At 49.5% G+C, this 16,614-nt stretch overlaps 2 protein-coding genes across 3 annotated transcripts; one reads left to right on the forward strand and one right to left on the reverse strand.

Moving 5' to 3' along the window:
* Window positions 1-2,547: 2,547 nt before the first annotated feature.
* Window positions 2,548-10,390, forward strand: SLC2A4 (solute carrier family 2 member 4). 2 transcript variants are annotated; one of them, XM_027857246.1, is made up of 12 exons: window positions 2,548-2,751; window positions 3,139-3,214; window positions 4,723-4,839; window positions 5,155-5,327; window positions 5,494-5,618; window positions 5,754-5,869; window positions 6,060-6,222; window positions 6,437-6,624; window positions 7,027-7,131; window positions 7,341-7,442; window positions 8,130-8,333; window positions 9,084-10,390. In XM_027857246.1, the coding sequence occupies exons 2-12, from the start codon at window positions 3,182-3,184 to the stop codon at window positions 9,285-9,287; spliced, it is 1,530 nt and encodes a 509-aa protein (XP_027713047.1). In that variant the 5' UTR covers window positions 2,548-2,751; window positions 3,139-3,181; the 3' UTR covers window positions 9,288-10,390. The 2 variants fall into 2 exon arrangements, with proteins under 2 accessions (XP_027713047.1, XP_027713046.1); XM_027857245.1 differs by lacking the exon at window positions 2,548-2,751 and having other exon boundaries at window positions 2,835-3,214.
* A 307-nt stretch (window positions 10,391-10,697) lies between these two features.
* YBX2 (Y-box binding protein 2) lies at window positions 10,698-16,614 on the reverse strand. Its single transcript, XM_027857197.1, is given in 11 exon segments — window positions 10,698-11,004; window positions 11,132-11,216; window positions 11,381-11,530; window positions 11,629-11,806; window positions 12,208-12,311; window positions 12,728-13,012; window positions 13,348-13,437; window positions 14,368-14,401; window positions 15,862-15,925; window positions 16,436-16,472; window positions 16,474-16,614. Coding segments are annotated over 10 exon segments (1,104 nt in total). The 5' UTR covers window positions 16,585-16,614; the 3' UTR covers window positions 10,698-11,004; window positions 11,132-11,165.

The raw sequence follows: 16,614 nt of genomic DNA on the forward strand, positions 1-16,614 counted from the left end.
GTCACCTTTGCCTTTATCAAATAATTCAATGCCTGGTTTATAGCCTTCCTCTCCATCCCTAGTTCTCTCCTTATACTTGGGAACTTCATATACATATGGAATCCTGCAACACCCTGGTCTGCCAAAGCATCATGGGACTCAACTCCTATGACTTCTGCCATCTTCCTTCTTTCTTCCTGAGCTCTAAAATCAACCTCTCTGATCATAATCTCTTGGCCTTCTATTTCTTCTTCTGTCTCACTCTTCCTAAACATCCTCTTGCCATCCTCACTATAACTTCTAGCCCCTCCAGTCCATCACCTGTTTTCACACTCTTGACTCTATTACTGTTCAGTTCAAATATCCATCCTTCAATCCCTTTCCCACTATTCTGTGAACTTTTTGGCTCTTTCCAATCTTGTATTTACCCAACCATCAACCTTCATTCCTATTCCAGTGTTGCCAAATGCTTTAGGAAGAAGTAACACAACTATGCTGATGGAGTTAATTACAAATTTATATTATCTAGCTTCAAATGGGTGCTGTTCCTATGATAATCCTTTTATCCTTCCTGAACTGATTTCCCATCACACTTCTAACAGTGGTTATACCTTCTGTACTTTCCTTAAACCTTATAAACATCCCTTTCCTCTCTCTCTTACTGAAAAAATTTCAGTAAAGGCCATCTGCTATAAGCTCCCTCTTCTCCTTTCTAGGAGAAATAGTCAACCAAGCAGTGGTATTCCAACCCTCTGGAGATCAAGGGCCCAGTTGGGGAGTGTCTCTGGAGAGGGCACTGTATACAGAAAAAGTCAGCTCCGTACAATAATCTGAGAAAATCCACAGGATCCCAAGCAACTGGATAGAGTTTAGAGGCTACTCATGCTCCCCCAATTCTAGAACAATCAGAATTGTGGGGCTAGACCCATAGGATATCAGAGCTAGAAGAAATCTTTGAGACAATCTAGTTTTACCTCTACATTTCACAGATGAGAAAACTGAGGACACATAGAAAGTTCATGGGGGGTCAAACTATTTGGCATTCAAGGCTCTCCAGAATCAAGCCCCTAACCTTTCTGACCTTAAGTCCTTATTCAGTTCCTCTTCTTTCCTCCAGGTGTCACTGCTGTTGCATCTGTCCCCATTTCTTTCTTCCCTTTCTTTTTTTTTAAAAGGCAGAATTCTCCACCACACATTCTCCTTCCCTCAACTCTGTCTCCCTCCCCATCGGTGTAGGGAGTCAGCAAGCTGTACCCCAATGACATGACTATGGTGACCCAACGCGGGGTATATCTCTTCCCTCATCCACACTGGGAGGCTACCACCAACCTGAATGTTTAGTGGCTTTTGAAGAACCGAAGGTGAAAGAGCTTTAGGGCTTCAGGGAATGGAAAAGGCAGGAGCCAATAGATTGAGTCAGTTTAGAGGCGACCCTTTATCTCTGTCATTGTCTACCTTTTTGTGCCTATTTCTGTCAACATCAGTGTGTCTCTACTTTTTCAGGCCCCCAGTGCCTGCGTGACACGTGTAGGGCGGCTCTGATGTCCCCCACGGGATGGTGACCTGATGGCTCACCACAGCCACCTGTCCCTCCTGCTGCTCACACTCTTCCGCCCGCCCTACCTTGGCCACCACCTCCAAGCAGTTGCCCTTGGGGAAAGGGCCCAACAGAGTGACCGGCACAAGGAAAGAGCTACAAAACTAAAGACAACCAGCGAAAGAAAGGCACCGGGAGGGGAGAGGTCTAAGTAACACCCAAAGCGAGACATAAGTGGAAAAAATCCTGAAATTATAGCTCCGACGCTACTGATGTCTAACAACCCCACACACACACACACCCCCCCCCCCGTCATTTTACAGATGAAGAAACTAAGATCCAGGGAGGTTAAATTATTTGCCCACATCACACAGCATCATAAGCAGGACTGGATCTCATGGCCACTGACTCCGGGACCAGAGCTTTTCCCTCTACTCGGAGATAACAGGGAAGCAGGCTTTTAATAAATATTTATTGACTGATTGCCCGTTGGATTAGCGGAGACAATTAGCAGTACCTCTTCAGCCCCCCCTTCGAGAAGCATGGAGCAATGACGACTCTTTAAATTCACCGTCCCGCTACCCTGGCCGCCTCCTTCTCGACCTGGGACTAGGAGTTACACTCGGGACCTGACATTTGACCGCTCCCAAGGCAGGAGCTAAAAATATATCTAGTGAGGGTTACTTCAGGCCATTGCCACTCCACACCCGGACCCAGGAACCCCGCCCCGGCACGCGTCTTTTTCTGCTCCGCCCCGCTGTGTCCATTCCACCCGGGACACAGTCATTGAGGGACTCCATCTACCTAGACCTTTTCCCTTCAAAAACCCACCCGAGAGTTCTACTCTCCACCTCGTGTACATTTCCCCAGCCAGCACACAAGCAGGGGGGCGGGGGGCGCGCGTGAAGAGTGGAGGTAGGAGACGGGTCCCCAGCAGCAGCCAAGAGGGGCGTGCTTGCAAAAAAACCTAAACCAATGGTTGCCCACGGAGAGCGTGACCCCTCCTTCCCCGGGTCCGTTTTCTCCCAGTTACTTTGGGTCTTTCTGAGTGGAGGGGAAGACTGGAGCTGAGGAAGTGTGTCTCCTTGGACTGCCCGCATGGCCCGCACCCGACAGGCACAGCACCGAGCGCCCTTCATTTTAGTGGTTCTTGACTTTCCCCAAACTCCTCCCCTTGGGCACTCTGAAGAAGGCGGAGTTTCTTTGGCCCTCCTGGGAGGATCGTGACTTTGGAGGGGAGTATGGGATCTCAGCCAATGGGTGTTGCGAGAAGGCGTGGTTCGTGTGTGGGGTGTGGTTTGTTGGAGGGGATGGGGACTCAAGCATTAGGTGTGGGGTGGGGGGGGGTTCGCCGGGTGTCTCCCCTGTGCCGGGGTAGGATAGATACCCGGTTCCCCCGCTCCTCTCCAGCTCCTCTACTCCGGGTTCCCCTCCTAGTGCTCCCATTCACCTTCCCTTTTCTTGTTTCCCCAATTCCCTCCTTCCAAATTTTCGCCAGTTCCTTTCCCCTATTTCCTACCAGTCTATCTCCAGTCATCCTTTTGTTCCCGACTTCTCTCCAGTTCATCCAACTTCTCCTCGGACTTCCAGTTCTATTTCCAATTCTTTTCTGGTATTCCTAGACCCTCGCCCCACCTCCAAGTTTCACCCCTCTTCGTCCCAGAGATGCCGTCGGGGTTTCAGCAGATCTGGTCTGAGGTAGGGAAAACTGACTTTCTGGGAATTGGGCTGGGAGGGATTCTCTCTAGGTTCCCCCTTTTCCTACCGAGTATGTGGGGGGGGGAGCGTGAGACTCCAGCGCAGGCTCTACAGTGAGACTATGGTGAGTAAGGGGGTGGTACTGTGCAGGGGAGGGGGCGGTAGGGGCTTCTGGCTATTTATACCATGGCTGAGCAATCCCGTGACTTTAGGGCTTCACCACTGCGAGATGGAAGATTAGAGGGGAGGGGTTCGGTCGGCATCTGTCGAAAACTGAATCTAGAAGGCAGGGTGGGGGTGGGGGTGTCTTATGGATACTACCGCACGTATGGAACGTGCGGTAGTATCAGAAAAGAATAGCTCGAGCACCAGTACGTGTCTTTCTCTGTCTCCAGGTCAATGTCCCTGGTGTGATTGATGCCACTGTCTGTGACACCCATGCTCTCATCATGTGTTTGGGGGAGGGGGGAGTTAGAGATGAACATGCAGGGTCACTGCCAGGCATGTCATATTCTGAGTCATTTGGGGGATGGGAGGCCTGGACATCTAGGATCTTGACCAGTCAGGGTATTTGGGTTGTAATTGCCCTGTCCTGTTCCTCTTGGCTAGTTTCTTCCATGTGAGTTCCTATCCCCACCCCCACCCCCCAACACACACACACACACACACACACACACACACACACACACACACTCTCACACAGACACACACACCTGGCTTCTTTCCAGGTCTCTGAACTTTCCCTTTGGCTCCACAGTTAGATAGGGGGAGGGGGAAGAGAGGAGTGTCATAAAGCGCCCCCCCTTCCCCCAGCCTCCAGCTCAGGTTTCCACTGGAGACAGTCTGTGCTGCCAGCATCTACCCTGCCAACCTCCACCCTCACTACCACCTTCCCGCCTGACTCCTCTGGGTACCCCCCTCCCCCCCCCAGCAAATCTCTGGCTTATTCTCATACTGGGGGGGGGTGCTCTGCAAGAGGAGGTAGCTGAAATTCTTTAAGTCTTATTTCAGTGACCTCTATGACCATGTTACAACTATCCTCTTCAACCTCTTCCGTAGAAAAGGCCTATAAGTTATACCTTGATAAATTACTGGGAGGGTGGCAAAAAAGATGAGAGGGCACAAGGTACCAGGATTTGGAGAAGTTTTGGGATCTGGGCTACCAAGAGGTTTGATATAAGCTAGTCACAGAGCCCCCCAGTTCTCTTACCCTGTGCCCAGTTTTATCCTGGTCATGAACCCATTTGTCCAGCCTTTCAGCTTTTCCCTGGGGATGGGGGGAGGGGCTTGCTTCAAGGCTAGAGTGAATTTCTGTGTTCCCATATGTGTGGGGGTGGGTAGATTCCATCTGTTCCTCCTGTTTACACTGGGATCTGAATTAGATTCCTAATATGGCCCAGTTTACTTCATTCAGTGCCCCAGTTATGGGCCTGGGGGTGGAAAGTTAAAATCTTAAAAATGGTTAGCTCAGAATTCTGGATCCTTGATGTTGCCTGTTCACTATCTAGGAGGGGGACCCTCCACAACAGCGGGTGACAGGAACCCTGATCCTTGCAGTATTCTCTGCTGTGCTTGGCTCCCTCCAGTTTGGCTACAACATTGGGGTTATCAATGCCCCACAGAAGGTGAGGGGCCTGGATATTCTGGCACTGACAGGGGGTTGAAGAGGGCTACCTCGGTCCCATGGGGAAGAGTAGAGGGTTTCAGATGGATGCTGTCCTGAAAGGTTTGGAAAAGGGGGTAAGATCCCTTTTAGAGACAGAAATCAGAACATGTGATACTTGGGAAACTTGAAAAAACAGAAGGCCATTCAGAGAAGGGATTCTCCTGAAGGTAAAGGAAGCTAGCTAGAGAGTCCCTCTTAGGTCATAGGGGATAAGAGTGGGGTAAGAGTGGAGGTTCTAAAGGGAATTCACAAGTACTTACTGCCTTCCCTTCAGGTGATTGAACAGAGTTACAATGAAACATGGCTGGCACGTCAAGGCCCTGAGGCCCCCAGATCCATCCCCCCAGGCACCCTCACCACTCTCTGGTCTCTGTCTGTTGCCATCTTCTCTGTGGGTGGCATGATCTCCTCCTTCCTCATTGGCATCATCTCCCAGTGGTTGGGCAGGTACCAGGGGCTAAAGGGAGGGTAAGGGGGACTGTGGGAAAAGAGAGATTTTGCTAGGAGTGGAGAGAATGGGGATGGAGTCACAACATGAGCAATTTCCACCACCACCCCTTTCCCTTCCCACTTCACATCTCTCTTTCTGGGCTTCTATGTCTGGCACCTATAGGAAGCGTGCCATGATGGTCAATAATGGTGTGGCTCTTCTGGGAGGAGTACTCATGGGCTTGGCCAAGGCAGCTGCCTCTTATGAGATGCTTATTCTTGGACGATTTCTCATTGGCGCTTTTTCAGGTATCCACTGGGAACTCCCCTCTCCAGTCATTTGGGGAAATTTGAATTTGCCCCCAAACCTAAGAATCTGGAGGTATGGGCATGGTGAATATGGAATTTTAAATATCTCTTATTACCTTTCTCCTATCTTACCAGGGCTGACATCAGGATTGGTCCCCATGTATGTAGGGGAGATTGCTCCTACTCACCTTCGGGGAGCTTTAGGAACCCTCAATCAGCTGGCCATAGTCACTGGCATCCTGGTCGCCCAGGTAACCAGTTTTTACTTTTTGTCCTTACTGGGGGGTGGGGTTGAAATGTAGATAAAAGGAGGGTTTCAGGGAGATGGAAGGGTTGGGCCAGGAGAAAAGAGGTGGTGTTAGGGGTATAGGATGGGGGTAGGGGAAGGAGAAATAAGTTTCATCTCAAATCCTCTCTCTCTCCTTTCCCCTCCTCCCCCAGGTCCTGGGCTTGGATTCTATGCTGGGAACAGAGACGTTGTGGCCACTGCTGATGAGCTTGACTGTGCTTCCTACCCTCCTTCAGCTTGTACTATTGCCCTTCTGTCCAGAGAGCCCCCGATACCTTTATATCATTCGTAACCTGGAAGGACCTGCCAGAAAAAGTAAGACTCTCCCTCTTTCCAATGACAAAGGGACCCAAACATCTAAACCCCCATGCATCTGGCCTATCACCTTCCAACTGTTTTCCCTCAGGATCTCATTCAAGTTTCTACACCTCCATCTCTGTCTTCCTGATTCTCTTTTTCCTAAATCCCTGTTTTTGTTAAGGACCCAGGAATTTATCCTCCAGCCCTAGCTCCTCTTTCCCCTTCCCAGGTCTGAAGCAACTGACTGGATGGGCAGATGTATCTGGAGCACTAGCGGAGCTGAAGGAGGAGAAACGCCAGCTCGAACGGGAGCAGCCCCTTTCCTTGCTCCAGCTTCTCCGCAGCCGGACACATCGGCAGCCCTTGGTCATTGCTATTGTACTTCAGCTCAGCCAGCAGCTGTCGGGGATCAATGCTGTAAGGATGTACCCCAAGGACTAGGTACCCTGGGGAGAGGGCCAGGGACAGAAAGGTGAAGGAATAGAGACACATGGAGGAGTGGGTTTTGAGGTGGGGGAATGGCTCGTCATGGAACCAGAAACAAGTAGACTAGAGAATATATGAATTTGAAAGAGGAATGGGGATGGTAGAGGAGCTAAAACTTTTGGACAAAAAGCCTTTGAGGGTGGGGGGAAGTAAGGAGGTGTGTGTTTGTGTTTGTGTCAGGAAAGAAAAAGAACTAAGAATTATTAAATTCTGCAGCTACATAGCTGCAGAGACATGCTAGATAGAGGGATCAGAAAACTAGGACAGTATAAGATGGTTAGTAGAGGAGAGGGCTTCTCACTCATTTTTCATTTCCTTCTCCCCTACACCCAGGTTTTCTACTATTCAACTAGCATCTTCGAGTCAGCAGGGGTGGGGCAGCCAGCATATGCTACCATTGGAGCAGGCGTGGTCAACACAGCTTTCACTTTGGTCTCGGTAATAGCACTGATATGGGAGCCAGGTGGATCTTTTGCCCTTGAGCCTACCTCTCTAGCATATAAAGGTGTAGAGCTTGAGAGTAGCTCCCTCCTTCTTCCATTCTCTCATTGTCTGGACCTTCTTCCCTTTCTCCTTCATTCCTTCTCCCATTTTACTGTCCACTCAGGGACCAAAACTTAAGGCCTCTTGCTTTTTTATCCCCCCAGGTACTTCTAGTGGAACGGGCTGGGCGTCGGACACTACATCTCTTGGGCCTCGCTGGAATGTGTGGATGTGCTATCTTGATGACTGTGGCTCTTCTCCTGCTGGTGATGACCTTGGGCGAGGTTGGGGGAGGGGTGGAGAAATGTCAATGTCCACTTCTGGGGAGAGTCCCCACACTTAGGAAATGCCCGTGAAGCTCTAATCCCAAAGGAGGGGGATGGGGCATATAGCAATGCTATTTCAGAGACAGAAAGGGGATGTCATCATCTCCTCAATCCCTGTGCTATCCTTGGCCTTTCCAGAAGAGAGGAAACGAAGTAGTGTCTGAGACAGTCATCTCTCCATAGCTGTGGGGTTACTTGGCCTGTGGTTGTTTGAATCTATCATTTTCATCGGGGGTTAGAAGTAGTATAACAGGGCTTTGAGAAAAGTCTGCATTACAACTTTCAGCACTTCTGGAACTTTCATACTTTCTAGCCACCAGGGATCCCCCAGGAACTACTGGGGAACAGAGTCCCCATGTAACCCAGCAGCCAAATTATGATCATCAGATGCTCCTAGGAGACTCACTACTTATGGAGGGAACTGGCTGACCCAGATGTCACTGTGACTTGTATTTCCCTCAGTCCTCATTGGGATGGCTTTCAGAACTATAATTCCCCTAAAGGATCCAAGGGATTTCTGACCTAGAGGAGCTGGTACCCCAGCAGTGGAAGTTGTAGTTTTTTCTGAACAAAAATATTTGAGGAGTAGGATGTCAATGGATTGTCTCTGTCATCTCTGCCTTTCAGGAACGGGTTCCCACCATGAGCTATGCCAGCATGGTAGCTATCTTTGGCTTTGTGGCTTTCTTTGAGATCGGCCCAGGTCCTATCCCATGGTTCATTGTGGCTGAACTCTTTAGTCAGGGACCCCGACCAGCAGCCATGGCTCTGGCTGGCTTCTCCAACTGGACATGTAATTTCATTGTGGGTATGAGCTTCCAGTACATGGCGGTAAGTCCTTCCTTCCCCAACTCATATACAAACCGTACCCCACAGGTGAAATCCAGGTAGAGATTTTCCCATCAGATTGTTAACTGCAATGTAGGGAAGAGATACCCTAACCTCTTATTTTCTGGTTCTGTTATCTCCACCTCCCTGCCTGCCTCCCTGCTACCACCTGACCCTATTTATACGTATATGTGCATATATATATATATATGCACATATATGTATATATATATATATACACACACATATATGTATATATGTATGTATAGTCTTCTTTCTCTGTTTCTCATTTATTAAAGTTAGGAGAGGCCTCAGAGGCTCTCTAGTGCAACTTATACCTCAACAAGAATCCTCTCAACAACATAACCTAACAAGTAGTCATCTAGCCTTTACCTGAAGGTCTCCTATTGTTGATCAAGCCTAGTGGTACAGCAAAGAGAGATTCCCAGACTAGGGCAGTGCTCAGAAAAAGCCAAGTCAAGGAGAAGAAATGCAGTTTTTATGAGTAATTATTCTTTGAATTAAATGTATTTAAATAAACAATGGATCTTTGCTCTTAATTCAAATCCTCATTTCTATAACTCATACTCCCCTCTCTAAAATAAACTATTAGCCTACTGTTAAGCCCAGATCAACCCTCCTTCCACATCCTTACAAGCTGTTAGGACCACCACCCTATCTAAGGCTAGTAGTCCTGTGGGTTGCTGCCACCCTTCTCCTAAGCTAGCTACTTCTTCCTTACCTTTGCTCTAGGATGCCAGTGGCCCTTATGTCTTCCTCCTTTTTGCTGTTCTCCTGGTTGGCTTCTTTCTCTTCACCTACTTGAAGGTGCCAGAAACGAGGGGCCGAACATTTGACCAGATATCTGCAGCCTTCCGACGGACCCCATCGTTGCTGGAACAGGAGGTGAAGCCCAGCACAGAACTTGAATACCTGGGACCAGATGAGAATGACTGAGAGGCAGGGTAGAAGGTGACAAGTACACCTTTCCCCCTTCTTCTCCCTTAATTGAACTCTCCTCCCCAAAGCACTTTAAGTTTCCCTTTCCAACCCTCTCAAGGGCAGGAAGGAATATCTTAGGTCTGGTGATATTGGGGGTTAAAATTCATGGCTTGAATTCCCCCTCCCCCAAACCCGTTCCCTTTAGTGTGAATCTCTTGGATTATTTATCTATAGTGGTTGGGTTTTGGGTGTAAATATAGGCAGGGCTCTGTCCCCAACCTCCTCACCTACAAGGGTTCCCTGGTCCCTCTCTTTCCTTATCCTCAGCCTCAAATTTCTATTTCCTCCCGCTACAAAGAAGGGGAATAACAGAAATCCCTTAGAACTAACTTTTCCAGGTGGGAAAGAATAATATAGGTGTCCTGCCTTCCTAAAGAGCTTTGAAGAAGCCTAGGGCCTAGCACCCTAACTTAGCATCCCCTCTTGACTTCATACTGGCAGATTATCCCTCACGAACAACCTGACAAAGCCAAATAAATGGGTGGTAGGCAGTGGGGAGAATTCTCATGCTGAGAAAGCTCTAGGGAAGGTACTTCCTTTCACTCATTCTGTCATTTGGGGAGACTGTGCACATGGTAGGGAGAGTTTTAGGGAAGATACCTCCCTTCACTTCATTTTGTCCTTTGGGAAGACTGTGCACATAGTGGGGGAGAACTGTAGAAGAAATAGATACCTCCTTTCATTTTGTCTTTTGGGGAGACTGCACATGGTGGGGAACACTCTGGGGAAGATACCTCCCTTTATTCTGTCCTTTGAGGAATCCCAAATATGCCAGTAGGTATTTCTCCTTTGTGGATTCCCACTTAAGTTGGGGCATTGTCTCCCCCGAACTCACTCTCACCCTGAAGTGAATTTTGTACAGGTAGCCCTTTGAGCTCCTGACCAAAAAAAAAGAAAAGAAAAAAGTGGAGGCATCTGTTGGTGTAATAAAAAGGCTGACTGGGGCCTTAGAACATTTTTATATGTTTGTGTAGAGAGAAAAAACCAAAACAGATTATACTTAATGTATATATAAAGGTCACTATATAAAAGGCAAGTGTGCTACTTCTTTAAAGGGATGCAGAATTAAGAGCTGGCTCTTTCTCAACCCTGAGACAAATGTCAGACTTCTGCTAGTGTCTGCCCCATCCTCTCTGCCTGTCCCTTTAATACCTAGCCCAGCCTACTTTCTACTCTCACAAGCCTTCCTTTGATCCTGGGGCATGCTCTAGCCCCATAGCAATAGTTTGTACACCCACCAAGCAGACCACTTGGACCAATATTCCAACACACTCTTTGATCACTCAAATACTAACTCATCACCCTAACTTCTGGTCCTGAGAACAGAGCAGAGGCAGAAACACAGACAGCTGTGCAAATTTTTTTTTTTACTGGAGGCTCAGGTGGCACATGACATTTCACCAAATGGCTGGGGGAGGGAGAAGACCCAAAAAATAAACTGGGGGGGGGGGGAAGGGAGATCTGGCTCCAGTGGACAAAGGATGTACTCCCTTCCTTCCACCCTTGGGGGTGGGGGTGGTGGGGTCGAACCAAATCAAAAAGTTGTTCTACCCTCCTGGGTCCTGGGAAGGAGGGGATGGGGTGAAGGCCGCTGTTTCAATGTCATGGATTTTTTTGAAGGGGTGGGGGGAGGGAGACAGGGAAGGAGCAGTTGGAAAAAGCTGGCAGATACCTAAGGAAGAGAAACAAATCGGAGAGAAAAAGGGAGGTGTTAGAGAATATTTGAAGATGCTCCTTCCCACCCCCTTGCCCCCAACCCCTGGTCTTTCTATATGACCTCAGACCCTGGGATACTCAACCAGATAGCTGCTCTAGTTGTCCCCCTAGTTGGAATCATTCCAGTAAGGTGGTAGGGGAGTCCCCACTGGTTACAGGGGTTGAGGTCTGAAGGGAAAAGAATGATTAGAAGTAAGAAGTGTATTTATATAGCTAGAATGCCTAACCACAACTCACTCTTGACTGTTCTCTACTCCCCCTTGCCCAACTCTACACCTAACTCCCCCAATCCTATCCCCCCGGGTCCCACCCTATACCAGCCCGAAATTCACATCCACAAGCTGGTGCTGTGGCTCCAATCGGGGCTGGGAAGATGTGTCCGCAGGAGGTGGCATGGGCTTGACTGCCTCTGCTGGGGTCTCCCGATGGGTAGGGGCACCTGCTGGGGGTGGGCCCAGGGGTACTGGCTCTTTGTTATCGGCCTGCATGGAGGAGGACAGGGGAGAGGGCTGGTTTCAGCTTTCTCCTTCCTATCTTCATAACCCCTACCCCCACACATATAATTTTCCCTAGCTCTTACCTCAGGGGCTGCAGTCTGCCGGGGACCAGGAGGCTGTTGCCTCCTACGTTGAAAGTAAGGCCGATTTCGGGGGCGCTGGGGCTCTGGCCTTGAGTCATCTGTGGGACCCTGGCTGGGTTTGGTCTCTCCATCTCCGCCTTCCGTGGTGGGCTGCTGAGGAGGCCGAGGACGGAAAGGCCTGGGTTGTTGGGAAGAAAAACCTTATCAAGATTAGGGCGAGACATCTCTCCTGCCTGCCGCGCCTCACTATAGCTCTCTGGTCTTCCAGCCTACCTGGTTCTGCCTTGGAAAAGATATACAGCTGCTAATAAGCCACAAGTCATGAGCCCAAGCCCACAGTTTTGGTTCCCTCCTCTGAGCTAGCTTTCTTGCTCTTAAAAGTCTTATACCCTTAGAAGCTAGGCATGCTGCTTCCTAATTTCTTACCCCTAATCTCAGTCATTTATTGCTTTTCTTAGAGCTCAAAGTCCACTTTTAAGAAAACCAATAGTAACTGTAGAAGAGGAAAGGGGCTCATGGACACTGATAAATGCAAATCAATCTTTAGATATTATAGCTGAGAGGGAGAGGTATGCTTACCTTCGATACCTGGGTCGGAATCTGGGTGGAGGTGCCCGTTCATCTCCCTGCTGCTGGTCCCCTTCTAAGGGGGCTGGGTCTTTGGGCTCTACCCCATCTGTACCCTAAAGATATATAAAATTGGGGTTTGTGAATTTCCAAAATATATAAAGCTGGGGTCAGGTTCTACTTCCTAGAACCAAGACATCCTTAGCTTATCCTGACTGCCACAAAGTTCCACACAAAGAGCCAAGCAGCTTCTCTCTTCTCCCTTCCCCTCCCTCAACACCCCACCATGTTCCTCTTTCTGGTCATCTAGGTAGTTTAGTGCATAGAACACTGGACCCGAGTTCAAATTCTGCCTCAGACACTAGCTAGCTGTGTGACCCCAGGAAAGTCATTGGGAGTAGGATGCAATGATCTCTGGGGTCTCTTCTAGTCCAACACTTTTCTCCTAGGGCCATGACACTACTTAGTTCTTGGCTTCCTCCTTCTAGGCCTTTGCCCTTTAGGGACACCAGCAACCCAAACCTTCTCTCACCTCCATAGGCTGCTGCTGGTTGGAGGGCCTAGGGCCCCTAACAAAACGTCGTCGGTAAAAGAAGGGGGGTGGGCGTCGTCGGCGAGGTCGCTGAGTGGGGTCCTCGGCCCGTTCCCCTTCACTACCTGGTTCAGCTACCCCTGTAGGGGCCTCTGCCACCAGGGGTGGGGGTGCAGCAGGCCGCGGCCGAGGAATAAATCTACGAAAACGGCGTCGGTTGGGGGCATAGCGACTGCCCTTCACTGGTACTCCCCCTGGACCAGTCACATTAGCAGCTTCTGCACCCTGGGATGGAAAAAATCAGAACTCTTTCCCAACTCCAACTCCTCCCCTGCCCACCCCACATGACCCATTCAGAACACATCACTGACTTCTTATTCTTTTCTTAGGGCTAGTATCAGAGGGCACTAAAATTAATTTAGAACCTCTTCTTTAGCATCCCAACTCTTGATTGGAAGTAATAGACTGAGGCAGCCCCCATACCTTCTAGACTGGAAGAAGGGTCATAAAGTAGGGTACATGATAACCTCATGAAGTTTTGAGGCCCAGGATTACCCTTCCCTTAACCTTTATTCTTCCATGTTTCTAGGTCCTCCTGCCCCTCCATGAATCCCCCAAACCTTCTCTCCTTCCACGACATCAAACTCCACTGTTTCCCCATCCCCAACACTGCGCAGAAACTTCCGAGGGTTGTTTCTTTTAATGGCTGTCTGGTTGGGGAAAAAGCAGTGAGTAGAGCTGGGACAAGACAGGAAGACACAGATATCTTTTACCCATTAATATAAAATACCTATTGTCTTAATGCTCAATAAACTACATATTCAGGTATTTGTGGGGCAGGGAGAAGGATTTGCCAAAAGTGGACCAAAGGCCTCGAAACCTGCATCCCACCCAGACATCCTTAGGGATTTCCCATTAGAGAAATGTGATAATGTGTGAGAAGAGATGGAACATACAATAGAATGTAGATATAGCTAAGGTAAGATTCAGAGTTAGGCAGTTTGCTTTGGTGTCCATTCTATTCCCTAAATTTATCAATTCAATTTAGGTCATTTTTCCTCCCCAGTTAAAATATTCCTGTTATGTTCTGGATAGGTGGCAGCTAACCTGAGAAACTAATTCATGGTATATCAATGGGCATGAGAGGCAGTGTCGAATAGTGGATAGAGAGCTGGACTCAAAAGTTAAGAAGACCTGAGCCCAAGTCCAGCCTCTGACACATACTGGTTGTGTGATCCTGGGCAAGTCCCTTAACCTGTCAGTACTCTAGGTAAATGTGATTATAAGTTGAAGGTACTAAACCACATTGATAGAGGGAGTACTCTATTCCAATTCAATCACAGGCCCAGTCCCTATCCCTATTAACAGACACTACTCATTACTAGCAGGTTACTGTGAGTTAACAGAAGCCTTTGATGCTTTATAAGTGACTAATGATAGTTATTTCAGGCACTTGTCACAGAGAGGGCATAATGGGATTGGAGGCAATAGTAATAGCCTTTTTAGGGTTGCCATAGCACAGATTCCCATTCTGAGGATGTTAAAATTAAACAAGTAGAGATATTCGTTAAGTGACATTCAGAAAAGGAAATGATCCTTGTATCTTCTGATCCTACCTGAGAAGCAAGCCTGACTCTTACCTGGTGAACAAAGACATCCTCCTTGGTGTCATTCCTGTGAAATGGGAAGGGGCATCATTAGGGGGCTGAAGAATGTTTGAGGCTTTGAGGGTATACTCCAAATATGACTTCCCTTTGCCTGACCAATCAACTGTTATTTTCTTACCCAGTGTTTCTCAAAGGGGTTGTTTTTTTTGGGGGGGGGGGGGGTGGTCGCTGCAGGCATTAGGAGAGTATCAGCAGCTGTCTGGGGCTCCAGGTGGGAAAGGGTAAAGTCAGCTCAAGGTGTGGCCAGAAAGAGAAAGGGCACAAATCTACAACTCAGGTGGGAAAACTAGCCTTGTTGGAAACAAGCAAAGGCACCTTGAACCTGCCAAGGTGCCCAAGAAATGGGACAGCTCTCTGCTTGCTTCTGCCCCACCTTCTACACCCAGGGGCAACTCAAGAACTGGGTGGTGCTGGGTGAAGCTGTTCCTCCTCCCCCTTTCAAAGTGATTGGAAAATTCCACTCTGCCTCCTTCCTTCTTCCTTGCAGGAGGAGGGAGAAAGGTGGGGGCGGTGGAACAGGAGATGCAGAACAGGTTTTTTTTGGGGGGGGGACAAGGAGCCAGGAACCCTTACACCACTGCCCCCCCCCCCCCTGACCCCCGGTCTGTGGATGGATCTCAGGGTCAGGACATTCCCACTTGACTGGAAACCCTGGTGAGAACAAGTTGGAGAGAGATTTAAGTGAGGAAGTAGAAATACTCATCCATTGTCCACCCCTACCCTTGCCATAATCCTAATATACTCTATCTCTAGGCCTTCCCAAAGACTGGATGTTTCAGGCTCTAAGGCAGCTGAGCTTGCCAAAGGTCAGACTGCTAAGAGGCTGCCTGTCTCTCGGGGTCTTCCCGAGAGACAAACCGGGCAGGGTGCCGATGTTGGGGGAGAGCCTACTAGGGGAGATCTCACTTTTGACTTTCCTTTGTATTTAACATTCAGAGTCTTAACTGAAGTTTCAAAGGGGGCGGAGTAGATAACCTCCCGTTTTCACCTGATGGGAAGGAAGGTGTATCGTAGAATTAATACTGAGCCAATCATTCCTTCTAGAGATTACTGAAAAGGGGAAAGGAACACCTCCAAGAGGAAATTAAGGGAAGGTGGGGATCTTCCCGGCAGGGCTCCAAGAGTAGGAAAAGCTCTTCACACTTATCCTGCCCCCAAGGCACGGCAAATAAGAGGCAATTGGGCAATTCCAAGGGGGTGTGGCAGACTCGCAGCCAAGTTGGTGGATTCCTAAAGAATTAACCCTCTGCTGTAGGATAAAATAGGAAGACCGGGCTCGAGTAGGGAAGGCTTCATCTTCCATATAAGGGCGTGGTATTTGTGCAGTGGTTAAAGACGTTCAAATCCGCTTCAGCTGACATTTGGGGCAACCATGTGCCTCAATAAAGGGTCTGGATGAAGTTATGGATCCTCCAACCACACAGCCCAGTTTAGAGGACATCCCCACCCCTTCCCTGCCTTAGGTACCTGTTGATGAATCCATAACCATTTCGGACGTTGAACCATTTGACAGTGCCCAGAACTTGGGTTGCTGCCAGGGGGAGGTCCAAGTAGGGAGAATAGGGCAGGGGAAGAGAGATGGAGTTAGGCTCAAATCAGTTCTGAGCACACATCAAAGTCCAGCCCCACTCCTAAAACTACTCACTGCAGGACAGCCACACCTGCTTAGCTTCAGGGAACTATCTCCAACCAATTCTACTTCTTTGAACTTCCAAATGACCCGACCTGGTGCTCCACAGAGGTCCTAAGCTCCACCACGTTCAATTCCAAGGCCCCTCCCTCACAGTCATCGCTGCCCCTGCCCTTCCAGAGTCCCCCACCTTGGGGACAAGGGCCCCGGGGGGGGGGGGCGCTTGCGCCCAGCTGCTTCGCCCTAGTCCTTCGGCGGGGCTCCGCCTTCCTCCGAGCCTGGGCTCACTTGGCTGCTGACTCTTCCTGACCTTGGCCCCTCATTCACCTGCACCCTCAGCTCTACCCATCCAACCAGACCTTCCTCCCGAGGCCCCCTCAGGTGTCAGGCCCCCAGACCCGGCTCCCTCACCCAGCACCGGTTTGTCCGCCTGGCTTCGGGCGGGGGGGTGCGGGTGTCCCCGGGGCTGCAGTCGTCTGGGCGCCTGGGGCTGCGGGGCCCGGAGCTGCGGGGATCCCGGCGGGGGGCGGGGCGGGGGCGGCTCCCATTCCCCCTCCCATCCCGCCACCGCCAACGCCGGATTTCTGCAG

Source organism: Vombatus ursinus, unplaced genomic scaffold (assembly GCF_900497805.2).
Source record: "Vombatus ursinus unplaced genomic scaffold, bare-nosed wombat genome assembly UNPS02011916.1, whole genome shotgun sequence".
Lineage (NCBI taxonomy): Eukaryota > Metazoa > Chordata > Mammalia > Diprotodontia > Vombatidae > Vombatus > Vombatus ursinus.

Coding starts and splice junctions, on each gene's coding strand:
- SLC2A4 (XM_027857246.1), top strand. CDS start 3,182: ATGCCGTCGGGGTTTCAGCAGATCTGGTCTGAG. Junction 5,328..5,493: donor ATCTCCCAGTGGTTGGGCAG/GTACCAGGGGCT, acceptor TGGCACCTATAG/GAAGCGTGCCATGATGGTCA. Junction 7,132..7,340: donor CAGCTTTCACTTTGGTCTCG/GTAATAGCACTG, acceptor TTATCCCCCCAG/GTACTTCTAGTGGAACGGGC.